General features: G+C 38.3%; 1 protein-coding gene across 1 annotated transcript; it reads right to left on the reverse strand.

Moving 5' to 3' along the window:
- Nucleotides 1-156: 156 nt before the first annotated feature.
- pgm5 (phosphoglucomutase 5) lies at nucleotides 157-27,523 on the reverse strand. Its single transcript, XM_059337328.1, has 11 exons — nucleotides 27,001-27,523; nucleotides 24,708-24,870; nucleotides 24,455-24,601; nucleotides 24,250-24,375; nucleotides 23,954-24,144; nucleotides 22,258-22,412; nucleotides 14,958-15,073; nucleotides 11,562-11,697; nucleotides 10,791-10,974; nucleotides 6,041-6,178; nucleotides 157-1,095 (listed from the first exon to the last, which is right to left on the reverse strand). Exons 1-11 carry the CDS (start codon nucleotides 27,256-27,258, stop codon nucleotides 1,006-1,008), a joined length of 1,704 nt encoding a protein of 567 aa, XP_059193311.1. The 5' UTR covers nucleotides 27,259-27,523; the 3' UTR covers nucleotides 157-1,005.
- Nucleotides 27,524-27,840: the final 317 nt, after the last annotated feature.

Here is a 27,840-nt window from a genome sequence, read left to right on the forward strand (position 1 = left end):
ATGTTCAATCACTGCATGATATACAGTATCAGCACAACATGGTGCTCTTAATTATGAAGAATATGCTTAATTAAATCCAAAAACAGGCCTTAGGGCGAAATATCTCACACTGATGTATTTTTCTTTGTGCTGTCCATTTCAGTTTAAAAAGGCGGGTACACACACAAAAAAATGTTTATTTGGATTTAAAAAAAGAAATAATATATTCAAATATGATTATAGGGCATTCCAAAAGGCCTAAATTGTCAAATTGAAGAGAAAGTCAGATTAGCAAACAAATCTAAAATGTATAATTCTTTTTCATTACCTTTGGGCTTATTTTCTGGTTATTTTACATTTTGAATACCCTGTCCTTAGGTAGTAAACATGACAACTTCCAACATCTTCATAAAGCAAGATAAGCATTAACATTCATCCCATAAACATAAACTTATTGTAATTCAATTCACTGATATTTTAGTTGTGATGCAACACCTGTTTTATTTTACACTTAGACAAAAGTTTGAATACTACTTTGCATGAAATGGTTTGGGGGGAAAAAGACGTAGATAAGAAGACAGGTACAAGCAATATGACAAGTGAATGCTGCACTGTTTTACAAAAACACCATGGTGAATGATAAAAAAATCATCTTTGGCTCCCTTAGTCAATAAATCTTAATAACTGCAAGTAACAAGCATTAACAGTCAGTCTGCACATTCATAACAGGATTGCTGTTTACATATTTTTCATTATTTATTTATGCCAATAATTAAATAGCTTCCCTGGTTTTAACACTGAATATTCTATGCTTTCGATAGCTGATAGATGGTAGTGGTCAATAAACAGCTGAGAGAACTTTGTTTTTTCTCTTACAGAGATAAGCACCCTCAGTTTAGTCAAGAAAAAAGAAAAATGAGAATGAAGAAAAGGGCTTTAAAAAAATGGCACATAAGTACATGAAAAGGTATTTTGAAGGTATTTTTGCATGTGTATGCGTGCATGTGAGTGTGTTTTCCTGGTTGCTCATGTGATGACGTTAGGGCCGCGGCGTCCTGTCCTCTCATGGATGTTGGAGATCTTCAGGGCGATGGCGATGAGAGGACCCAGCACCACCTGCATTGAGGAAAACACATTTTCAACAATGATAGCTAAAGTATTAACCCTCTGGAGTCTCCAAAAGCGCCAAAGCATGACTTCTTCACCACATCAAGACGTAAAAACAAAGCAGCGTGGAGCCCTACTGTAAATTTACCTCTAAAGTTCTGGCTTGAAACTCCATGAGGCCAGTTTCAGTTTGATGATGATATACCAAGTAAAACTGGAGACATAGTCAAATATATTTTGTATAAAATTATAGAACTGGATGTAACCCTCATTTGCAACCTTTGTTCACATTTGCAACATTTGCTTTGAGCATGATAGTGTTTTGAAAGTAAAAAAAGATTCAAAATCACATTTTATGTTGGACTACAGGACTAAAAAAGACACAAAATGATTAAAAAAAGACACAAAATGACTAAAAAAGACACAAAAAGACACAAAATAACCAAAAAAAAGAGACAAAATGACCACAAAAAAAAACCACAGAAGAAAACAAAAAATGACTAAAAAATACACAAAACGACCAAAATTGTTACGCTAAACACAAGACACAAATAAAGTACAGTCATACTAGAATAAAAACCAGAGTTGGATGACAGGATCACAAACAATGGCAAGATCACATTTGTTGGTTTTTCCTTTTGGTTCTAAATGTTGATCCAGTAAGTCAGAATAAAAAATAAATTATTTTCAGGTCATATAGGTGAGGTTTTGCTGGAAAAAAAAGATATACCTACATGGCATTTCAACATTTTTTAAGTGGTGTATACAGGCAGGATGAAAAGGATTCAAAAATGGACAAAATAGCCCAAGACTCCATAGAGTTAAATCAAGAACACAGCACCCTCTAATATCCCTGATAGTTGTATAAAATGCAGAATGGAGAAGGGAACCCTATTTCACTGTATTTGGAAATGCAAACACTTACAAGAATTTTATAAAAATGATTGAGACAATCTCCACCATAATACATACATGCGTTTAATACATGCGAAATGTCTTGCCAGACATTGGAAAAGCACCGATTGTCCTTCTTTGAATATGTGGATTAATGAACTTTCTTCTTGCCTAGTGATTGAAAGACTCACATATATAATCAAACAAAAAAGCCATATTTTTCATGAAATATGGAATTAATTTATCATATTTTTGGAATCAAGACCTAATCTCCTAACTCCTTAAATCTAACTACCAAGTAAGACTGCAACCTTTTATTTTAATTCAATTGCATTTAATTTATGTTGGTTATATATTAATATTTGTTTCTGTTTTGTTTTTTTACATACACAAATATTCTCTTTTTCTTATTTTTACATATATGCTGCATATGATTCTGTTACATACTGTATGTACATTCAATTCTTTCCTCTCTCACTCTCTCCTATTTATTTCAATCGATTATATATCCACTTTTACCAGATTATATATAGGTATACTGTACATATTGCTTTTTGTGTTTTTTAAGTATCATGTTCTTATAAACTGACAGCTCCATGTTCAAGGTTGGGGGAGGGAGGGAAGTTGTTTAAAGACTTGAAAGATGTAACAGAAATCAGTAAAGATATGTGATATATTTTATGAATTGTGTCTTTTGCGCGCGCGTGTGTGTGTGTGTGTGTGTGTGTGTGTGTTCAGGTTGCATAGTGTTACTGTTTGCAAAAACTACTTGAAAAACCTTGTTGGTGTCGTGCAGGCTAATTCTTTTGTACTTCCCAGACTCTACTTAGAAATCTGAAGTATACATTTATTAGTCTTCTGAACTCTAATATAATTCAAGTGCCAAATGAAAAGTGATAGAACTGTCTTTTATTTTATTTTTAAAGTGGAAGAGTGTTTTTCTGTTTATTTTAATGTATATATTGTACCTTGCTTGTATTGTATGTTTTCCTAATAGAGTTTGAGTCAAAGAAGAAAGATGAACTAAACTGAACTTTTCATTTACATTACATTTAGACTTTTGTCATAGCACAAATCACTCCATTTCAACTCACATTCCAAAACAATCATAAATAATATTATAAGCATCCCTGGCACAGCTTCATTGACTGTTACATGAGACGATGGCAATGAGAGCATTGATCTTAACATTTAGCTCTCACTCTAAATCACAGTAGTTAATAAGTACATCTCTGAGCAGACACTGACCTTGTCTTTGTTTTGTTGTGCAAGAAGGCATATTTATGGATAGATATCATGTGAGTTTGAGCCTAAAAACAAGGTGCAGCTAAAAAGATTCCATAACAGATAACATATTTTGAATTCAGACAAATCCTATAAAAACATGTATGGCAAGAGCATTTTTACAGAGGCATTATGCTATTTTGCTGGGGATGATTCATTCATAAAAAATCTGTAAACAAGAACACTGTGGTGTAATAAAGAAATCAGTGACAGGGACATGCTGAGTTGCCTCGTGTCAGGTACATAGCCTGGGCAGCAAAACATCTTGACGAATTAAAAACATATCTGAAAATGACTCTGTGCAATGCACTTTTCACTAACGTTGCTCAAGAATTATATGACATGACTCAAGAGTTTTGTGTTATGGTGTCAGGGTTGTGTGATAACAAAACACACACACACACACACACACCAAATTTTATCATAAGCATACAACGTAAAGCTGCATGAAACATTGAAAATGAGGCTTTAAATTGTCCTGTAGACTAAATACAAACACACTGAGCCTGTGACTCTGCTGCTCGAGAGAGACGTGTGTGTAAAAGTACATGCAGTACTTTAAACCGAGTCTAATCGTGTGTTTGATATCTAATGATTTATGTGCACGGGGTAAGGAGCAGAACGATTAGGAATTTAATTTATGATGTAATAATAATAGATAAATTGTCCAAGGGTAAAGTGTAGGTCAGACTATGGGGACGAGGAAAATTTAACAACAGGGTTAAACAAAAACATTTCATTGACTCCAATGTAGAAATTGAAACCATTCAGTTTTATTAGTTACTCATCAATAGTTAATTAACCCTCGGAGGTCTGGGGATCGCCAGCAATCCTGCTCAACATTTCTGTTTAAAGAGGTTATCCTATGGGTAACCACAAATCTTTCTGTGCATTTTTGGGCATAAAACAAGTTTTTTGCATGTATTATTGATGTATTATTTCCGCCTATTCTAAAAATGATGTATTTAAATATTTCTGCATAGTAGGGAACCTAAACTGTCTCGGAATTGCGTAAATTGTTTAAAGCGATTCAATGAGCCCAAAATTATTAAAATGTGATGATGTTAGTCCGCATCATAGCCATTTCCTCGTAATGGGAGCAGTTTTTGAAACTTGGCTTCAATGTATAAATAAATTATCAATTTTGGACTCCAAAATTTGATGCAACAACTTGTGAGACATACAGTAATTCAACATGGAAATGACCAGCATACTACCATTATAATGTTCTAACCTCTTATGTAGCAAACTTTTAAAATTTGAATATTAGGCACCTAAACAAAACACAACATTAATTACAACTTTATGATAAGAAAATCTTGACACACAGTCCTGAGCTGCATCTCATATTAATTGTCAGGTTCAGAGCTTTGAATATTTTATCAAGCTTTTCAAATACATAAAGGGTTAATGGATGCACTTTTTCTGAGGTTAGAAATTGTGGATCTATCATTTAAATTTATGCTTTCCCTTTAATGTGAAATTAATACATAGATAACAAATTAGGTAATGACTATGCTGCCATATGTTTCAAATCCTTGCACCTGAATAAAATATAAATTACAGCTTGTACTAACTAGCAATAGTCAAATGTTAACTTTGATGGTCTAGTTAGCATTTTTCTGAGCCACCATTGGCTCATCTTTTAACTTGTAGATATAGGAAAGAATGGGAACACATGGGGTCATAATCCCAGTAGGTGCACATTCTTTGATAAAGTTGCATTGTTAGGCAGCCAAACCTAAATGAGGCTGTCTAGCCATCATGTCTGCAGCTTTACAACCCCTGGGTATGGTTAAAGTACACTACCTATCCCGACATCCTTAAATCACACAAGAAGCTAGTGTGTCTATTCACTCCAAAGTCTACAGGTCAATTGGCTTCAATGGTGTCACATGAAGCTGCATTACAGACCATAACTGCATGATCATGACAGGGTATTTTACCATCACAGCATAGGATGTATTATCAATCAGCATATTTTCTCATTGTTGTTCAATTAAATACAAACCACAGATCAAAACTGACATCAACTCAAGTGTATTCTGGGGCAGCGGATACAAAAGAAGTGATGTGAAGTGGTGTTTTGTGTGTCAGTGTGTTTTTAAATATTTATCAACAGAGCTTTGAAATGTATCCCATCATTGAAATGATGGTGTGTCAATTGTGCATTTGTTACGTATATAATGCGAGAGCTATACAGAATATAATGTTCAGTTCTGCTACTGTCTGATATAAGCCAATGATTGATTTTATCTGTTGTATAGTGACTAAACTGGCAGAATACTGCGTGGCAAAAAAACTGTTTTCAACCACATTTTAGTTAATACCATTGGTAGTGACAGGCCCTGGTTTGACACAAGAAAATAGAAGTGTGCATGCTATATACATTATTAAAAACCTATTTATTCTCCTTGGCGTTCAGTCCCAGCTAGGCAAGAATCCTTGGCTTTCTTTTTACTTTTTTACCCTTTTATTTGTCTTTTTTATCTCTAACTCTGTTTTGTATTGAGTTTTTATTACTATTTTATTGTTTTACTGTTTTTAAGTATTTTATTGTTTTCATTGTTTTTATTTATACATATTTGTGTATGATTTATTCTATTTTAATAACTGTACAGCACTTTGGTCAACTGAGGTTGTTTTTAAATGTGCTCTATAAATAAACTTTGACTTGACTTGACTTGACTATATGTGCACAAACAAACCTGAGAATCTCTGTCTCTCATTCACACAGATATAATCTTGCATAGACTGCATCACAATCCCTCTGTACCTGTGTCTCTCTGTTGTGTCTCTCGGGGTCTCTCTCAAAGCTCTCAGCGTAAATGCGGATGGTGGCACCCATCCCTCCACCACTCCCGCTCATCCGAAACACCAGTCGCGACGCATCATTGAAGACGATCCTTAAACCCTAGAAAGGTACAATCAACATTTACATGATCAATCTATAATAACTATAATAATGATAATTACTGACACAAATATGTCACTATAAACACAACCAAAATATTCAGTGCACGGCAGGCTACATCCTCTTGATAAATAAGGGAGGGGGCACTCTGTTTTTCTTCTGTTGCTCAGTCAGTACAATGTGAACACTATTTCTTCTAATGAAAATTTTAGTAATTCACTTCACGGATATTGCGTACTGTGATGTTTAGTTATATATGTTTGCTTAGTTAGATAAAGAAAAACAAGCATGTTTATTTGGATTCCACAAGAGATCCAACTCTTCACGATAAAAAATATTTGAAAAAGTAAATGATTTAAGTTAAAAGAATCCAATGAATAATCATATTATCACTGCATACTAAGCATCTACAATTATATTCTGCACAAGCCCATTATGAGGTTGAAAATATTGAAAAATATTATCAAAAATTAAAAGTGTATCTACTACTTCAATCATGCAAATTGACAATACTGGCTATATAAAACGGGGAAATTGTTATAGAGTTAGTAAAGAGAAACATTGGCAGACTGAAAATAGGTTATTTCATGTGCAGTAACTACAAACCTCCACTAGATGTCATTGTGTGATTTATTGGAAGTAGGATTCCTTTACTATGTAGGCTACCACATGCTTGATCCCCCCTACTGTATTGTCTTTAAAGTTATGTAAGGTCACAACTACTCCAGTACTTCAGTTATATTCCAACAAGCTTTATGAACTACAGCCATAATTCACTTCAAGGTTTTGTTCAGTAAGTCATAGAGGTTGTATTTTTATTGTTTCCTCTGGATTCTGACAGTGGAGAACAATTTCATACCAAACTGGAGTAAAGCATCAACATTTTTAAAGAGTTATGGTTAAGTTCAAAGAGTTAACAGCACTGTTAACTCTTTGAACTTCACCTTAACTTTTGCAGGAAAAACAGGATATTGCTGCATTGGGGTAACCAACCACAACTCTTCTGGCTGACGTAAGGAAGATAAGACTCTTTGACTAATGGATGTGTGATGACTCTTATCTGTCCTAAATTCCACAGTGCCTCTTCCCTTAACCCATTAGAGCAAAACACATGCTTAGAGGAAAACATGGCAATATGTTTTGAGAAAAAACAAGGAGCATGAAAGAGAAAAATGTCCCAATGGTTTTAATAAAAACACACCCTATTTTGCAGGATCATGTGATCACCTTGATCGACTCTGCTGTAATTGTCCAAAGTTGTGCTGTCATAACATTAATTCATCATCAGGGCTTAAAAATGTACCACATATCTTGATGTTGACAAATGATGTGTAGTTCATTCTGAGTATAGTACGGAGGAGATTTTTTCTTATTTTAACTAGCCTAATATAGAAGTAAAAAGTCAAGTGGTTGCACTGGAGTCACTGACTAATGGGATATTAGTCTGTGACTCCATCTCAGACCAATAGCTGTTAACCTCTTCTTTCAAACTGTGACTTAGCTTATGGTGGTAATAAAAGTAAAGTAAACCACTTGCCTTCCTCCTAATCTGAGTTCGGCTCAGGAGTGTAACATGTCAGAGGGGAGACAACGATAATGAAAGATGTCCGTCCATCCGTCCGCCTGTCTGTCTGTCTGTCTATTTGTGAGTGTCAGCTCATCTCTAACAATAGAGAAGCAGTTATCAGGAGGCTGACTAATGTCTGTTAAAAACAAAGCTCAGAGGGCCTGAGTGGAGCACATAGCCACACTGGGTCTATGTGTCTCTATCTATCTATACATAGGTTAAAAAAATGTTTTAAATAAAAATAAAACAGTATCTACATTTCAACTTTCTTTACTCTTTATCTCTAATTATGACATGAGATGTATCATTTCTAAATACAAAATTTAACTAAAAGGCTGTGTAGTTAACTTACTACATTCTGGCAACTTTTCCTTGGCTGTTATCAATACATTTTTAAAATGATATTTTAATTAAGTCAAATATTGTTGATTCAGTTAGTCATTCGAGTTATTACCTAAATTAAGCCATAGTTTAAAAAAAAAAAATCACAGCTAAACTCTTGCTAATGGTAGCTAGCTTAGCAGATTTCAGTAACTGCAAAATTAACTTCTGGCTCTAGTGTAATCCAAATATGTGGTGTACTAAGATACCTTTTTATTCTTATATTTATATGTTTAGTCAGCAGTAGGGCTTCAAGTGACTATTATTTTTTATTATTGATATATCTGCCATCATTATCTTAAGTTAATGGATTAATTTAGTTCTGTGAGTAAATTGTAGTAAAATTGTGAAACATGTAATTTCCCAGAGCACAAGGTGACATGTTGAAATGGTATGTTTAATCTGACCTACAGTAAAAAAACAAAAAAAAACAAAAGAAAACTGCTCAGTTTGCATTTATGACAAGGAAAATACATTAAACTGTCACATTTAAGATGCATCAAACTTTTATATTTTTTAAACTGATTATTGGATTATCAAAATAGTTGCAAGATAATTTTCTGTTGATTGACCTATCAATTAATAGTGTCAAAACAGACACATTTAATGTCTGTAGGTTCTATATAAATGTTTTCTATCTATCCACTATCTATGTGTCTGATATGAAGACAATGTAGAATGAATTCAGTAGTCGACTACAAAAGACTGCCATGCCACTGCTGCGTAAATCCCCCATGCTTTGCATTGTGTATTTGTGTGTGTGTGTGTGTGTGTGTGTGTGTGTGTGTGTGTGTGTGTGTGTGTGTGTGTGTGCGTGTGCGTGCCAAATTTTCCCCCCTTCAAACACACTTGCAGTGGAGGGACTGCAAGTGAGACGACAGCTGATATAATTCTGTCCTGGGAGGAATGTGTGCTGTAATAACACACACTGGGGCGACTGGGATGCTGAGGATTTGCCACTGAGGTTAAATCACATTTTGGGGTGACTGACTAACTAGCTGTGGAGCTGCTGTAACCATGGTAACACGGAGAAGTAGTGTCACAGTGGGACAGCGAGAACTTTATTGCTGTTAAGATACATAAGGTTAAACTGACGGACAAATTGTAGCCACAACCTTGCCCGCAAACACACGTGTGAACACGTGTAGGCCATGCGAGTGTATGCATGTGTTCAGGCTTACGTACAGTGACAACTGGACTGACTGACATGCTTACACACACACCACAGAGTACGTGTGTGTGTATGTGGTATGAGGTGGGGCAGAGGCTAAGAAGTGTCGACGCCAGGAATGAGTTTCCACACATTTCTGGACAGAACAGAGGGAGTCAGCTGGGTACTTCATAGAGACTGAGGGGGAGAAAAGAAGGGAGACGACAGGGAGGGTAGTCTGACCAAGGGAGTTATCATTGTGTGTAGAGATATGTGCTGTGTATGTAATGTGTGTGTATATACATATGTTTATGGTTTGAAATGGAAGATAGACTATCGTCCAAACATGGAACCTCTCGAATGAGACAACATTGAAGCTCAGTGGGTGGTCCAGCTCACAAGAGGCTGATGAGTGAGTTCATGTGTTTGAAAGAGAGCACAGAGAAGGTGTGTGCGTATGTGTTTGTGTGTGTGTGTGTGTGCGTATGTGTTTGTGTGTGTGTGTGTGTGTGTGTGCATTTTTAAGATGTCTTCAGGCAGTCCTGACCCCATGGAAACCAAAGGACCTGACTTGAACCACACTCTTTGATCCACCTTATTTTCTGGTTGGCTATGACCCAAATTGCTACAGGTCTTAGGTCGGTGAAAAAACGTAATAAAACAGAAAAATATAAAAAATTACTGATTTTTAAAAAGCTTCATTATGTTAAAGACTTAAGGCATTCATGTTCCTATAGTCGTAGGCTTTTAGTGGTAACCAGGAATTTCTATCAGGATAAGCAGGTACAGTCAAAACTATAACAGTCAAAAGTATATGTATATTGGTGCACCTATGAATTTGTTTATATTATAAACATAACTAGAATGTGTTCTGATCTGCTTACAGCACCATATAATTATAGTTATGAGCACTCATAAATATTCATAATGCCTTAAAACAAACATAATGAAGCACAACAACTTATGGTTTTAATTACATTATAATGCATTATAAAAAAGTATTGTATTGTATTACAACTATGAAAATTATAATACACTATGATCCTTGCAAAATGAATGTCAGTGAGTGACCAGAAATTATTATAAAATGCTCCTAAAATGTTCTGTATAAAGCTTTATGAATATTTATGTGTGCTAAGAACTATAATTTAACAGGGCTATAATCATATTATATTGCAGTATACATATGTTAATAATGCATTAGACACATGGGCTTTTTCTCACAAATAATATATTAGAAATTAGTAGCTTTCCAAAAATGTAAGATCTAGATAAAATGTATATCTCAGACATAAGAAAGATGGCTAAATTCTCTGTCTCAGTCAAGTCGAGCAGCTGTAATATAACTGTTAGGTCTGTCTTTATGTCAAAGTAACACTTTGTGCCAGTCCCGTCTCTTTTCAAGTGTTTAAAATTACTGTTATGAAAGTCCTTTTCAATGCCTCTTATTTTATTGGGTACCCTCTTTGTCTTTCTTTCCAAGTTCTTTGTTCCTTCTCTGAGCGCAGACTGACCTGGTTACGAGCCACACTTCCATCCACGGGGTCGATGTACTCAAAGTTGTCGGCCCTCTCCACGCCGTATATGTGGTCTCCCACGGCAAACTTCTGGCTGGTGAATGCTTTGTCCGAGATAACTGACTCCAGATCCCTCATCAGGTAAAAGGCTGCACGCGGGTCCAGGCCTTCATAGTCAAACCTGACAAACACATACACACAAACGCATAAATGCTCAGGGAGACAATACACACACATACAAATGCAATGGAACCATGACTGACATTTGAAAGCAGTAAGAAGAAAAGCTTTCAGGAAACTTGTCAGGGACGCCCATTCTCTTTTAAAGCATTGCTTTTCCTTAAAAAGACCCTAAACTGCAAGAGACAAGTTCGTCAGGGTGATTGGTTAATCATCCTTAAAATGATGACAGATGTTTGTGTTTTACAGACTTTTTGGCATCTGGTCCTTTGGCCTGTTCTGTATGTCCTCCTCCTACATGTTGTGGGAAACCTACATCACATTAGGAAACTCTCTGTGGGAACATGAAAAGCTGCAGCAACTGTCAGTGGGAACATTGACTGCAGGAACTATCTCTGCCTCTCACAGGGGAGAGGTTAAAATAAGAACAAGTGACAACCAGTGAGGAGGACCGGAGGAGACATGGACGAAGGTGAAGGCCTGGGAGACATATTTGGCTTCGGTAGAGATACAAGGGATTGAGACTTTTGGAAAAATTGAAAGTCAATCCCAGGGCTTGTTGGTTTAAATAAATTTAATGACTCAAACCTGCAGAAGTAGTTACGTCCAAGCTTGGCCCAGTGTTCTCTGACGATCTGCTCCACACCCTGTTTCCTGGCTGCCATGATGGACATCCACACCAACACTGACCACAAGCCATCTTTCTCACGAATGTGGTCTGAACCTAGAGAAAGAAAAAACCCAATTTACTACAACTCTTGATAAACTTCTCATACAATGTTGGAAATAACTCAGGTAATAAGAGAACTAATGAGAGATCTAACTAAATGGAAGAAGTTGATTTCACACTGTGTTGATTAGATGAGCAAAAAGACTGGAAACGAGGGGAAGAAACTAGCCTGGCTCTGTCTAAGTTACTACGGTATAATGAGACATAATGCAATACAGTAGCTAGCGAACTGCTAAGCTAAGCTAACCATCTCCTCTGATCTGAGAGGGGTATTGAAAACTGGATTTGCAAAGTTATTTCAATGGCAGTTTTACTACTGTAATTACTTGGATTTTTGTTTCCACAATTATGTATCATAACCCACAGCAAGCAAATGTAAAAGGATAGCTGAATTTAGCTTAGTATTCACCTCCACTGTATGTAACAGAAGGTCAGGGAGAGTGCTTAGGCTTGGAGACGAACCAAACCCACACAAATTATGTCTCCTGCTCCCCACTCAAACACACACAAACAGAGGAGTAGTTCACACCCTTGATCAGCCTCCTTCACTGGGGAGCTATCAGTCTGTTCTGCAAAACAGCTGCACAGTAAAGGTATCTGTTAAGGGGGCACTTTGACATTTTAATAAGATTAAATATGTTTGTAATGTTTCCCTGGCAGAGCTTGGAGCAGGAAATGGACTCTGTGGTTGGGTATCATTTTAAGTTACATGTACATTAATTTTGTGAGAAAAACAGGAGGCATCATTATATTTGTTTTATGGCAGACACAGTTCTTTGCTGTTGTTTTTTCCACCACCATACACTGTACTTCCTAACTCTGTGTCTGGCTTAAGCACTATACAGCTGTTAGGAAACTGACAGTTGTCATTATTTAATCCCTGTCTCACTGTCTGTCTCCCCTTGCCTCACCCTCTGACACAAAGAGAGACAGGGTAGAACTTACAAATCTAATTATGATACTAAAGCACAGCCAGACCATTTTCACCTAAACTGTAAAATATGTTACAATTACAGCTTTTTATATATTCTAGTATTGCAATTGATGGAACATTTCCAAGTCCTAAAGTCAAAGCGATGATGATGACTGTTGTAAGTTTCTATGTTTGAAGCTGGCATTATCCATCTGAAAACCAGTTGAATATAATCAAAACAACAATAACAAAACCCACAAAACTTGCCCAGCAAAGTTTGACATGCTGTGCTGTGTGTGTCTGGATAAGTGTATGAGAGTTAGCAAAGAGCAGGAGTGGTGTACAGCTCAATGATTTACTACTCAGGGCTCACTCTGAGCTTTTGGCCTTACATGGGTAGACAACGAGTAAGCTCCCATAGTCCTCTGTGCTCTCTGCGCCTCTGCTCCTTCCATTTCTCTCCTCCTCGTCAATACTTCTCTTGTACACTCCCAACTCTCCCTCCCTTCTTTCCTACAAGCTTCTCTTCCCTCCTGTTCATATATCCACTAATATTTTAATTCCCTCTTAGAGCTTTTTCTTCCTTTTTCTCCTCAGTTTTAAAAGTTAGATATCATCTCCAATTAAAAAAGTAAATGAAGAATGAAAGTCAAAGAGAGGAGGAAAACCAGAGGAAATTTGAAAAGAGACAGATAAAACTGAAATTAAAAAAGCTATAAAAGGATGAAGAGAAATAAAGGAGGGAAGGGCAGTGGAGAAGGAAGCGTGGAGAGGCAGATGTAGAGTGAGGGCAAAAGCAACATTGCACATTGTTGATATTTTCTGATCGTGTATGTGTGCGTCTGCATTAATAGAAAACATTGCCACTCAAAGGCTGTCTGCATGTTGCAGTGATTCAGGGAGCCCTGTGTCCTTTTATAGCAGAAGAATGGGGATTATTTACACATGCAGTCAGGGTCACAGCCCTCGCATCTATTACACAGCTCTGACTGCAGCTACAGGCTGTCAGGATGCACTGCTTACAACTCTAGACCTGGAGCGGACTGGTGAGTGCTTGGAAAAGGAAAAGGAAAATGTGAAAAATATTTCACCTTTAAAGGGAAATGCTGATTTCATAAAAGCTTGGATGTTACTTTCGTCATTTTGGCCATCATTCCTTCTAGTACTAATAACATTGTACACTGCATGTTAATTGCTAAGATCTGGGAAAGAAGTCAACGGGTTGGTTGTCTGTGCAAGCAGCTTATTATGACCCATATTTACTCTTGTTGTTAGGCAACAACTTCCAGTGGCCATGTCATTATGACAGGAGCAATGGAAGAATTCAGGCGATGTAGTATAAAGAGCAACAAAGTCCATGTAGGTGCGGTTGGATGGCTCAAACTAACGAGACTTGTATTGTGTCCAGTGTGCAATGAAAAGTCAGAGTTTATTCATGTTAATTCAACCCTTAGCACTTTGAGTCTTTATTCAAACTGCTGTGAAGTATTTAGCCATCTGAGAAGTGCTTAAACCCATCAATTTACTCTTCAAACTGGGCTCTCTTTTCTGGTCACAGTATCTTAACCAAAATGACCAATGCAGCCATCTGAACACCTGGTTACAAACTATTTGATCATCTGACCACTAGTGTTTCTTGCCTGATTGAACTTCATTATAGCGCTATCACTTCATTCCCAGATCGCTGAAATTACTTTGGTGAAAAACAGTATTATTATAACCGATATTAATGATGGCCAAAACTATGAAAATAAGTCCCAAGATGTTACTGCAAATTCCCTTTAATTTCCAGAGGCAGATGTTTCGACACACAACTCCCTGATGCATATTCACTGTCAGCAGCAGCTGGCCAGTGGAGTCTTGTAGCCATGGCCTTGTTTACAGGCACCTTAACAGCAGTTGCTGCTGAGGGGAGGGATTTCTCAGTCGCACACCCACTCACATTTTCCAAGTCGGTCCAGGAATACGAATCAGAAACCTTTTCTTACACACCAGCAGGCTGCTCAAAATTACTTGGTTATGTTTGGGAAAAAGATTTTGATTTTGGTTTTAAATTTGTTTGGTTTTACATTTGTAACATAATGTTCAGCAGGAGAAAGCGGTTTCATTCTGTGTTTGATTTATTCGTCCACCCAAACCTGCTCCCTTTATGGACTTTGTCACTCTTTATACTACATCAGTAGTTTCTACTTGAAGACAGCCCTGCATATCCTGGCTCATCACTAACGGTTATTGGGGTTATATACTAATTATAGTACTCCATTACTTTTTGTAGATAGAAGTTCAAACATAAGTGTTTGTTGTTTGGATTGTGAGTGTGAAGTAGCATAAGAGATTGTACCTGTCCCAAAGCTCTCCTCCCCGCAGAGGGAACAACGCCCAGAATCCATCAGGTTCCCAAAGTATCTCCAGCCTGTTGGAGTCTCATACAGCGCCAGTTTCAGACCTTTGGCTACCCTACAAACATACAGATATGAAGAGAGAAAGAAAGATAGTACTTTAGGTTCACAAACACGCACTGTATTTATCTCTGTCTAATATCTAACGCCAGCTTTTCTCAGTTCTGATACAGAGATAAGCTTACAAACAATCCTCTGACCTTTGAAATAAAGCAAACCAAATGTTGTATGACAGGCGTAATCTGCCAGCAGCTCATCCAATAACTTAATAAGGCAAAGGCAGCAAGAACAAAGTGAGTTAACCTTTTAGCTGATGTTTGCTTTGAACCTGAGCCATGAACTCACATCAGGAGAGGAGGAGAGGGAGTGTGTGTGTGTGTGTGTGTGTGTGTGTGACCATAATATGTGTATGGTAGGGTCCCAGGCAGGCATAAAGGTGAAGACAGTACAATATGTGGGAGGAGACGGAGTGCAAAGAAACAGACAAGAGGGGAAAAGGGCAAAGAGAAAGTCTAATAAAACTTGTCAGTGCAAATCTAAAGTAAAGTAACTGGCTGAACATGATTAATAAACAGTATGTTTTGAGAAAATGGTTGACAAGTTAGAGCAAAAATGAAAGTAAAATAACGTAATTTTTAATAACAAACAAAATCAGCAGCAATTAAATAATCAGATCTTGGCCCTGAATACTTTGACATGGAGCCAAAGTCCCTCCTCCTCTTTTAGCCAGCCCTGTTCCACTACCACCAACTATAAGGCTGTATATACATTTTTTTGTCCATATTCTGAACTAAACTATCATTATAACCATGAAGATTTACATTCAGTAATAACATGAGTCAGCCAGTGGGACGGTGTCAAAGCAGCACGGTTGTAGCTGTTGTCAAGGACATCAAAGTCACGTCCTAATGTTTGTTTCTGGAGCTTAACATTAATAATGACCTTTGGGGGAGTTTAAATTCTGCAGCATAATGTATACATGGTGGATTTACTAAAGCTGACAAGCCAGCATTTTCAAACCAGTTTCTTTTAAGGTGCTATTATCAACATTTTTATAATAACGATAGATCAAATTACTTATTGTATGTGAAAGGAGTCACTCATAGTGTTGAACCCATAGAGAATTATCACCCAACTCTGCAGTCTCCCGCAGCTCTACGGAGCATTTCAGCAACTTTCATGTCATTGTTCAGATTTTATGACCTACAACTGTTTTGTTCAGTCCTCACACTCTCATAGGATTGTTTCCAGCAGCAGCAGACAGCTGTTCTCAGCAAAAAAGCTCTTATAAACCCACTGTACACTATCTGACCAGCAACAAACAACAGGCAGACTAAGTTAGGCATGAGCTGGTGAACCTAGTGGAGCTAAACCTGGGAAAAAAGGGAAAAACTTAAAAAAAATGGAGTGTTGAGAATGGTTAGAGTCCTCAGGTTTATGCTCACAATAATTACATTTACAGTATTTTTTGAAACATTGGCCATGTATAATATGAACATCTGACATTATATATATACATATATGTATAAGAGGATAATAAAATATTTTTTTATTTCTCCACATGCATTACATTCCTGACTGTGTGAACAAGCATTGAAACAGTAGTACAAAGATCTTGCTCATGGGAGCTCTAGTTGTTGAATTTAAACTAAAAGTATAAAAAAAATAATATCAATAATATCATTACTACAGTCAATACGTGCTTACAATTTTACTGTTCAGTGTAATAGATGCCCATGCGGTTTATGTTATGTAGCCTGCATGAGAAAGTCAGTTGTGAAACAGGCAATCTCTATAATATAGTATTATAAAAGTTACCATTCCAAGCCTGCTTTCAGAGATATTTAGTTTGCAGCAAAGATAACCACCCACTGTCCTTCCCACTTGCACATATCACTCCTCAGCCACATCATCTACACCTCCTCAGTTATCACTGCAAAATGTAAACACAATTCCCAGGACTGAGCTGGAAGAAATATTTAACGCAACAAAACTGTTGTTGCTCCCTTACAAAAAAACATGTCAATCTCAAATGCTTGTACTGTACCACAGTGTAATATATTTGTAGATGTGGTGGGTTTCATGGTTTTTCAGTGGTCGTACACATCCACACAATCAACATGCACATAAATAAACTGTGCCCAGCATAGTTGTTTACATGAGGATGGGATAAATTACCAAATAAGAGTAACCAGCTTTATTCCCCTCTGGGGAAGCGAGAGCTGGAACGGAAAGCCTGGCATTCCTAAAAGAAAACAGAAACTCTGGCCTTCTGACGAGCTATTGACGTTTTAGACGGCACGTACACAGCCAACATAAGCGATGGAACTGACCCTATCAGCGCTCGTTTTTGTTGCAAAAATGCGGCGACAAAACAGTGTGAGAATAGTGCGACTCATGTTTTCTCAAGTTTGATGATCCAACTGAATATCAGCATAAACAATGGGGTGGAAAAACACACATACTCACGCAGACAGAGGCAAACAAGCACATGAAAGTCCTTTTCTACATGTAATATAACATTCCTTAAAAAAGTCACAGTTACCCACTAGTAGAAGCAGGTCAGGCACTGGAAGCAAATACGTACAATCAAAATCAAACACAAGCATATTTCAAGAGATCCAGTACACAGGCTCAGGCCAGCCAGACTCTGTGGATGTTGCCTCTCTCTCTGCAGGCTTTGCCAAAACTGAAAAATGCTGGCAGTGGCTATGACTGGAGACACGAGGAATAAACTTGGAAGGTTTCTATTTAGGGCTGTAATCCCCCCGTGTGTAGGTGTGACCTCTCAACTGCATGGCTTTGAGGTCTATCGATGTCTGTTTTCTCACAAACAAGCAGACTTTGTGTAAAGAGTGCATGTGTGGTCACATACCTTTATTATATACTATGGTGCACAGAATTAAATTGCAGTATTGACTTTTTAAATCAAGGCATATTTTTGTTCAGAATTTAACAATTGATTTTTTATGGAAGCTGGAGTGTGCCGCAAGAACCATTCAGATCTTTTAGGAAGCTAATTTTATTGATCATCATTGTATTGATAGATTTAGAAAAAAATGTGCATATTAGTTTGTGTGTAAAGCAGAAAAATATAGTTAAGGTAGTTTTTAATCACATCTACAAAGAGACACAAATGACCAGAAAGGGATGAAAAACTACCTCAAAGACACATAGAATTACCTCAAAAAAACAAAAAAACTATGAAAAAAAGTCACAAAAAGATTACAAAGAGGCCTAGCTTGCTCCTATGTTAGAGAGGTGGTGGGGCCTTTTCCATGCCCTTTGCTCAGGGGCCCATTGTCTCATAATCACCTCATATGCACACACTAATCAACCAATATCTCCTTTGTTTTCTCTCTGTCTCTATCTCAGAATATATATTCATATCCCTCATGGACCAGCAGATCCTAAGGAGTATTGTGAGGTATGAAGTATCTCTACATCTGCCGAGTGAAATATTGCCAGCTTTTGGCCTTGGCTTGATATTTTACCAAACATAGCATCCAGTGCCCTCTCTCCTCACCTCTCCCTCTGAAGAGAGCTCGGCCTGAACTTAAAAGCTTTAGCCTGGCATCCGGACAAAAAGTACAGCATGCTGGAGCTTTACTTGGGCTTGCAATGTTCTTCTTGACCTGAGCCAGGAACCCTCGCTGGACAACACAGAAATTTAATACACGGAAGATGTTGCCACAGTGGCCAACACTGAAAATAAATAACTCAAATTGAGAAAGTTGAGATTATTTCTGTAAATGGCCATATCTCTTAACTACAGTGTTTTTTTGAATTAGTGTCAAAATACCTTTCTGACAGAATTTCCAAATATTTTTCTAGGCTTTTCCAAAACTGTGTCAAAATATATATTTATCATCAAATAATATCATATCAAGCAGAGAAGTGTGCTTGTTGGGTCAATGTTTAATTTGGATACCTTCTGCATCTTGCCTCCTATCAAAATATTGGTACATAATACAACATGTGAGCCTGATGACAGCATTTCACCTTTTTCTAAGTAGATTTTTGTAAGCATTTCTCTCTTTCAGTTCTGCAAATGAACTAAACCATGGTAACTTTATATGGGAATACAACTCCATCGCTACCAAAACTGGTCTGGTCTGATTTGATTGGGATCAAGGCGGACAAGACACATTTTTTCAGTTTGTAACAACGCATGCTGAGATTAGGAGTTAAGAGTGCATGAAATTTGGCAGGCAGAGAAGTTGAAATAGATAGCTAAAAGTAATAGACAAACAGTTGAAAGTGGTAGTGGTATGAATGCTAACTTGACCAAACTAATTGAAAAAAAGGTTAAAAATATACAGTTTAAAATGAATTTAAATGAACATATTTGTAATTACAACTGGGAGTGTTGCTGAATGGGTACTGGTGGGATGGTTATGTTACAGCCACACCAATACATTTTCATTGTTAAATGGCATTTTAAAAATGAAAACGATCTTTGTCAGCACGAGCATTTTAGCATTTGATGGAAACCACTACGATAACAGAATCGTAGAATCGAGACTCCTTGATACCCAATCATACCAAATTAACCCTCTCTTTTTGAGTTGCAACTGCCTACATCTGTGCCAATCTGCTGGCTGTACTGTTTCTTGCTTTCTTTTTCCTATTGTTCCACCAAAATATCATGAAAAACATGAAAAAAATACAAAGCTCAAGGGATAAAAAGCACACCTTGAGGTAGTAGCACATCATGCCTTGGCAGCTGTGTGAAACCAAGTCTTCTGATTGCCTTGGCCATCCTAGTTACCAGCACAACAGACAAAAAAAACAATAAAAAAAAATAGCTCAGCTTCAACATTCAACATTTAACTTGTGACCTCTCTACTTGGTTGTGCTAATCAACGATTCAATGCAAGAAGTCAGGCTTCATCGTGGTAACAGGCACACCAGTGGCGCAGCCCTCTCCTCTCCCTACATCCTCCCGTCCCTGGAGCGGTTAAAGGAGAGGCAGATGTTTCCTTTTACAAAATTTTCCTCCCACTTTCTCTTCCTCCGACCCCTCCCTTACAGTGGGTGCACAGAGACACACGGGAGGCATCCATGCACACAACACACTACAACAGATTTAGCACCTGTGACTTCTGAATCTGTCGTTTCACCTTATTCCCTCTGGACACACACACAACTATATAAAGTATATTCACCGTCACATTTATCAAGACTTTTATAACACCGTTTGCTTGACTATGCATAAACACACAGCAGGGAGGGCTGCTCAGTCTAAACAGTCAGCACACAGACACACACACAGGCCACTGGCTTTCCTAAAAAGGCCTACATTTGGGCCAACTCCAGGGGCCAACAGCACGCTACTTAGTACCTCAACACTTCCTGGAGTTTGTCGAAGACATGCAGATATGTACATTCTGTGTGCTAAGAAAGCACTGTTACATTAGCAACTTAAGTGGCGGTTATGAAGCTGAACAAAGTGACCCTGGCCTCTCAAAGTGCCAGTAATGACGAGTTAAGTGCTCATACAAGAGGAAGGTGTGCTTTGCATAAGAGCACATACCCTGGAGTATGCTGGTAAAATTGGGTTTCAGGGAAAAAAATGAAAATCTTACATAACGCAATTTATTTTTGACGAAGCTCTAAAGAAAGCCCAGAGCATGATATAATCTGTAGTTTAGGTATTATCTATAATAGACATCATACTGTAAGGTAATTCTACTTCTCAGGAGATTTCACAACCAAGTTTCCCGGAAATTTAATTTCATCAATACAAAATAGGCAAATGGTGAAGAAACAGACAAAGAGGGATGGAGACAATATCATGTGTAACTAATAAAAAAGGACATTTTATCTACAGTAAGTGTGTGTGAGTGTGTGTTATATGAGAGATCCATGGCTCAGGGTTGTAGTGGGACATGTGACATTTGAGTGAGTGAATGTGTGAATGTGTGTGTGAATGTGTGTGTGTGTGAATGTGTGTGTGTGTGTGTGTGTGTGTGTGTGGAGGCAAAGCTGACATTAGAACCAGTGTAAGCAAAAACTTTCAAGCAGCTCTTTCATTGTGATCATTATGGTTCAGCATCATAAGACACAGCCTTAGGCGAGGTGCACACAGCAGTGTCCAAGCTGAATGTGAATTTTAGTCTCTACACTAACAACCAATAATCCTGTGATGTAACGTACACATATCTGAGCATCATTTTTTCCTCGTGTAAGTGTGAAACCCGGAGAGATGAGGGCTGGCAGTGAGGTCACTTCCTTAATGCCTGCCAGTGCTAACACATACTAATGCAAAAACATACAGTATGTTAGCTGGTTAGTGGCATACTGTATGTGTTCAACACCAGTACAGGAAACAAGATCATATACTTTCATGTCAATAGATTTCTAATAGGTTTTATGGAATCTAGTGATATTTTATGGAGAAAAATAACACTGAACACGCACTAAATCGATCTTAACTTGTTGAAGACAATACAAAACTAACTATAGTTGATCTTTTTTGGTTCCCTCATTGTATTAAATGACACATTTCCATTGAGCAGCTTTCTCTGTGGGGTGCAGTGCCGGGATCCCTCCGAGTGGAACAATGTTAATGGGGATGACTTTAGCTGTGATCACATCCTCTCACTCAGCACCCTCTGCTCGCCTCTAGTCTTACATAACAGATAATATTTATAGGCGGTGAGTAAATGTGTGTATGTGATCTCACGGTCTTATTCATAGTGGGTGAGTCTTCATCTGAGAGTGTCGTCCCCTCTCCGGAGATTGGGCTGCTGCAGGAGTTTGTGGAGAGAGGTCGAGGTGGTGTGACAAGAGAAGGCAACCGCCAACCCCTAAACTGCAGCAGCACACGTCAGAGTGGTCTTGTTTATGTTGGACAAACTAAAAGAGCTTTAAAAGATCAGATTAGATTCACATTCTTGACAGAGTTGATCCTTTTGGCCAAAAGGAAGAACTGAATTTTCATGTTTTTACACATGATAGCTGCAGTACTTGTACCTATCTTCTTTATGCAAATCTGTATAGCTGATTCTAAATGAGTTGTGTTTTCTCATCCCTGATAGGAAGTGGACTTTTAAGTTGAAATTTCAATTTTTGGACCTTTAGTTTGCCTTATGTCGTTGTCTAGTCTGACTCGATTAAGGACACTGAAACAAAAGTCTGTTTGCATGACTAAAGGCTGCAAATCAGTCAGTTGGCTCCAGTCCACTTGGTCCCCTTGGATCTACTGAATGTGTATGTGTGTGTTGGTGTGTGTTGTACCTGTCGAGGGCGGTGCTGGTGGCAACACTCCTAGCGAAGCCCTTGACTCCCAGCTGTCTGAAGTAGGGGATGGTGGAGAGGTTGGCAGCCATGATGGCCACCGAGTCTGAGGGGTTCACAAAGAAGCCATTTTCTCCAAGGATCATGTACCGGTCCTGAAGACAGCACAGCATACAGTACAATATAAATCATTTTTTTAGTGTTATAATCTGGCGAGAGAACTGCAATAACAGAAAACGTGTCTGATTTTCCATTTAGGCTATATTAAAGGACAAAGCTTCAATATTTTGCCAAAAGAGAGACCAAAACTAATACTGAATAGATCCTAATAGCTTATTCCTTTATTCCACAGATCTGTTTAGTTGTCTTTATGATGCTGCATATAATATATTAATTCAACATGTGATGACTGTAAATATATTCAGGTAACAGTCGCACAGCGTAATCATTGGGCTGCCATAAAATCTAGTAAAGCTGGATCTGCAATTCTGCTGTAAAGTACAATATAATACGCATCAAATAAAAAAATCCCAGTTACTGTTTAAAGATTGAAGGATATTGGTTATGGTATTATGTAACTGCAACCTCAAAAAAGAAATCTTCACTCAGTAAGATTACAACCGCTGGTGCTAATGACTGTGAAGATACCGATCCTAGTGGGAGAAACACAGCAGATATGACATAATTCTCCTGATGCTAGGATAATTTACACAGCAAAGGGTGTGTGTGTGTGTGTGTGTGTGTGTGTGTGTGTGCCTGTGTGTGTGTGTGCCTGTGTGTGTACAATAGAAATGACTATTGGATGACATTGTGGAAAAAGTGAGCTGCTTGTTGGACCATCATGGATACAGTATTATTCAGCCTTCAGCCTCCATTGCTTTTCTTCCTGATATCAATGAACAAACAAAAACAAATACAAATAAATAAGGCTCTCTCTGGTATCTATGGGTGGAGTCTAAATTAAATAAATTCAGCAAAAAAACATAAATAGGAATTAATTGGTTTGATAAATAATATTTTCTTACATACCATGATATCCCATGGTATGTAAGAAAAGCCGTCTTTTTAAGACGAATAAACATTGCCAAGCTAAAATATTTAAGCCAAATTAAACTGACAAATATAATCACAATTATCATCAGATTTTTTTTCAGATTCACTTAATCTAAGTCATTATTTTAGGTCACCAGGGGTTATTGTTTTATGGCACAAAACAAGTGAAGGGGCCTTTACCTTTACATTTTTTTTGTACATTTCTGCAGCTGCTTATAGTAAAATGCATTTGAATAGCAATTTAAAACTTTAAATATCTTTTGTTCTAAACTTCTTTTCCACATGCTAGCAATATGAAAAACATGTCCACTAAAAATAAAAAGTGTTTTACCAGTTAGTTCATCGGCACCTTATTTAAACAATGAACAATGTTTATATCTACTACACGTGTCTATGACAGGACTACTGATGTTCTGTATTCATGCTGTGGTCAAATATCAACAGTGTTAATGTCAATCTACTATGTACCTTTTATCATAGTGCCCCTTCTTATCACACTTATTCAGCTGTGGTTCTACTGAGAGAAGAATATGAATCTGACATGTGGCATATGAATATTTAAAATGACATTAAATATATTATGTTAAGGATCACCTCCTCCAGACATGTTATCAGACATTTAAAAGTACATCAAAAATCGTACCCCATCTGCATCAAATGCAGCTCCAAAGCCGAAGTCCCCTCCTTTCATAGCCTCTACCAGAGAGGTGGCGTAAGTCAGGTTGGGCTCTGGAGGTCGGCCACCAAAGTCCTCCAGAGGGACACAGTTGACAGCAGAGTTAGCGGGAGCTCCCAACTCGTCACACAGGATCCTACGTACATAGGGGCCCATCACTGAGACACAACATAAGCAGAGGAGAAGAGACAGAAATAGTTTAATCTCCAATAACATTTACTGCAGCTCAGGGGCTGTGTAAGGTACATGATGAAGCGTCTCACCCCCATTCATGGCATCTATGTGTATCTTGAGCTGGTCTGGTCCCGTGAGAAGACTTTTAATGGCACTGAAGTCAAAGATGTTTCTCAGCAGTTGTAGATACACCTCGACTGAGTCTACGATCTCCACTAGAAACACAGAGAAGATAGAATTAATGATTTGTTTGCATGCATTTGTGCTTTTAAGAAGTGTGAATGACTGCCGTACCTCTGAAGGGTTTAAACTTGTTCTCCAGGTCAAAATCTTGTCTTCCCAGCCTGGACAGGTCAATGCGGAGATCGGGGCAGATTGCATACTCCTCGAGTGTCCGGCTCACCTGATAGATCCTCTCCATCACTGTGTCCGAAGACGGGCCTACCACACAAATAAGTCATACATTAACATGTGACTTAATAGATTGTCTCAAACTCCTGTATCTAACATTATCAATAAAAAAGAAGCAATATTTCTCAGTCCTCACCTCCATTTGCCACATTGAACTTGATTCCAAAGTCTCCACCAGGACCTCCGGGGTTGTGACTAGCTGTGAGGATGATCCCGCCAATGGCCTTGATCTTCCTGATGATGCAGGAAACAGCAGGGGTGGACAGGAGGCCGTTGTGGCCAATTACCAGACGACCAATCTGCACAGCACAGATAATAAAAAAAGGAACAATATCAGTTGCACATCAATTCAGGATGTCACCTATTGTAATAATACTTTCTGATAAGATGGGAATGTTTAGGGGTCCACTCTCTTTTGTGGATGTTTATAGAATGCTGGAAATGTTGAAAAATGTAGAAAAATGAGGCAAACAATAATAATATCAGGTAGTGCTTCTTGAGCTGGCTGTGACACAAAATCTGAAAAACAACTCATGTATTTATTTATTTTTTACGCTGACCTGAAAAGGCTTAAGAGCCCATCTGTCCAACTGGACCTGAAAGCAACACTGGCCCCAAAGCTTCTCATCATTCCACAGGTAACTAATTGACAGCCAGCTTTAAAAAAGCAAATGATCTGCCCCAAGAGGGTGCCTAAATAACAGAGCTGCACTCTATTTATAATTTGTTTGCTACTTTTAAAGTGGTAATACCACCAGCATCCCATAATTCCCCTGCATATCAGCGATTCTAAATAAAAGTGCCCTCACTAGAGAGGAATTTATTCTCCTGACGTCAGTGTATCCTCCTAACATCCGGCATGTGAATATAAAGAAAAGAGAAGAAAGTGAGGGACATCCCTAAGAAATGTACTCTGTAGAACGCATTAAGCCTGCATATTATTGTGTAATGACGTGTATAAAACAATCTATTATTCCCTTCTGTATTTAGACTTTGTTCAGTAACTAGTTTAAGAAAGATGGTCCGTGCATTGGCAGGTTATCTGCCAGCGCTGCCACTATCCTGACTCTTGGTTCAATGCCATATGACAGGGGATCCCCAAAGCACGGAGTTTGGCCCTGGAGAAGGGGAACAGCAAGAGGAGGGGAACACACGTCGGCAGGAAAATAGAGCAGGATGGATGGAAGTGCTGATAAGGCCGACATCAAGAGACATTTGGCTGGGCCAGCAGAAAAACGGACTGATCTCAAAAACAAATTATATTCCCTTCAGATTTTCCTTTGGAGCCTGTCCAAACCAATCACAAAGATCTCAGAGCAAGCGTTTTAAATGAGCTGTGGGGATTTTCCTCCTCTCTGTCTCTCTCACTCCGTCTTCCTCTTTTCATTTATCTGCAGCTGACACTTGAGAGTTCACACATATTTTGGATGGGTTTGCATGTCACTAACACCGACTATTACTTTCACATAAATAGAACCTTCAATGTTAAACAATATTGTACAACATGTAACTACTACTACTAACTATATTTCTAAAGAAGTCGTGGCACAATCTCTCTCTCTCTCTCTCTAGCCTTATTAATTTATGTCACTTCATCACAGTTTTTGCATAGGCTGTAGCCATGTTTATTTACCTTTTTTCCTTTTACTTATATTTAAATTACTATATGATTCATGATATTAAATTAAATTATAATTTCTGCATCATTTATCTATTTTTGTTAAAAAATGATGAATTAATTACTTCAGAATGGTATTTTGACACATAATTGTGCCTCAAACTAATATTGTGCCTCCTGCGATATGGACACTTCAATAAAATGTAAACGTTTTGTGCAGCCCTGATTGGAAGAGTGGGTTTTCACTTCTCAGACACTTATTTTTATAGTTTTAAGATATAAAGCTTTATGTAGGCCTATCTTACCCTGTGGTATAGTGGTAGTTAATGAGGTGGGTGTACTGCTAGGTGGATGAGTGGGTATCCTCTCTTATATATTCCATTGACCTTTGGCAGATATACTGGAAACCACCAGAAAAAGAGGTGGGTATATGCATACCTGCACTGATCTTAGCAGAAAAAGGGGGCAAATATTAGAACAAATTATGCATAATTTTCTTTAGTTTTCCTATTCCCTACACTGGTAATCATCTCGTGACCCCCAGGTTAGATCCAAAATGTGATTATTTCTTTGGGTCTAACTTTTATAATCATTCATGGCAAGTTTATTTAATTGCAGTGATAAATAGCTTATTTTGGAACAACTATTAGTGAAGATACACCACCGTATATTAATTTTTACTATGAAATGACAGAACTGATAGTCTTGTGCTTGGTTACAAATGTTTCCAGTGTGTTGATATAATGGAACAAATGCTTGGCAGTCTCTGTAGGATTACATGAAGACTGGAAGTCACCCCCTCCCTTCTTACCCCATTCGCAGCTGCCATCTGCACTATCACCTCGGTGGCAGCTCTGCTGAAGTAGCGGCCGTCGCTGCCCACCACCATGGTGCAGCCCTGTCTGTCCCGCAGGTCGATGGAGGACAACACGCTCTGGATGTAGTTCTGCAGGTAGTTCTTCTTCCCCTCGAACACCGCCGTCTTCCTCCGCAGCCCGTTGGTACCGGGCCGCTGGTCGTCGAAGGGGGCGGTTTGGACCGTCACCACCGGGATGGGGCTCGTCTCCATCCTCCTCGCCGGGACCCAACGGGAGGACGCCGATCAAACAAGCTGAAGTTTGTTTAAAAAGTTTGCCTCTGGTGGTGTTCGACCACAGAGTAAAAGTAGTGGTAGCAGCACAAATCTCGTCACCTTAAAAAGTGATGTTAGGGTAGTTTAGTCCCTGCAGTGATGGAAGGAAACACCCAGCCAGAAATCTTCTCACCTCGACAACTTATGTTGTAGCCCACAGAGCTGCATCCCTCACCACTGATCTTAACATTCAGCAAAACTCTCCTCTGCTGTTAGACAACTCCCTCTTTTCCTAATAAGCCTGAACAACTGACTACAAGAGAAAAAAATCAGGGAGGGCCAGAATCTTTAAGGCCCACAATCAGCTGAGCCCCAGGCCAAAAATAGACCTTTGACTGATGGCAGAGGGGAATTGTGTCGGGACCGGTCTGCAACCGGATACTGCCTGTGTCTGTGCTGTCCACACGCTGCCCGGTATGAAGACATAAGTCGTAACTGGAGTCACGTATAGGAGTTTATAAGTGGGAAAGGACAGCACGCAAATTAAAGCTCTATATTTCCAATATAACAGCAAGGATA

This window comes from Centropristis striata, chromosome 7, assembly GCF_030273125.1.
Source record: "Centropristis striata isolate RG_2023a ecotype Rhode Island chromosome 7, C.striata_1.0, whole genome shotgun sequence".
NCBI lineage: Eukaryota > Metazoa > Chordata > Actinopteri > Perciformes > Serranidae > Centropristis > Centropristis striata.

What these genes read in the sequence shown, in the direction of transcription:
- pgm5 (XM_059337328.1), bottom strand. Translation starts at nt 27,258, where the DNA reads ATGGAGACGAGCCCCATCCCGGTGGTGACGGTCCAAACCGCCCCCTTC. An exon ending in CATAGATGCCATGAATGGGG is followed by an intron (nt 24,145 to 24,249) that starts GTGAGACGCTTC and finishes GTTGTGTCTCAG; the next exon opens with TGATGGGCCCCTATGTACGT. An exon ending in CTGCATTTGATGCAGATGGG is followed by an intron (nt 22,413 to 23,953) that starts GTACGATTTTTG and finishes TGCTGTCTTCAG; the next exon opens with GACCGGTACATGATCCTTGG.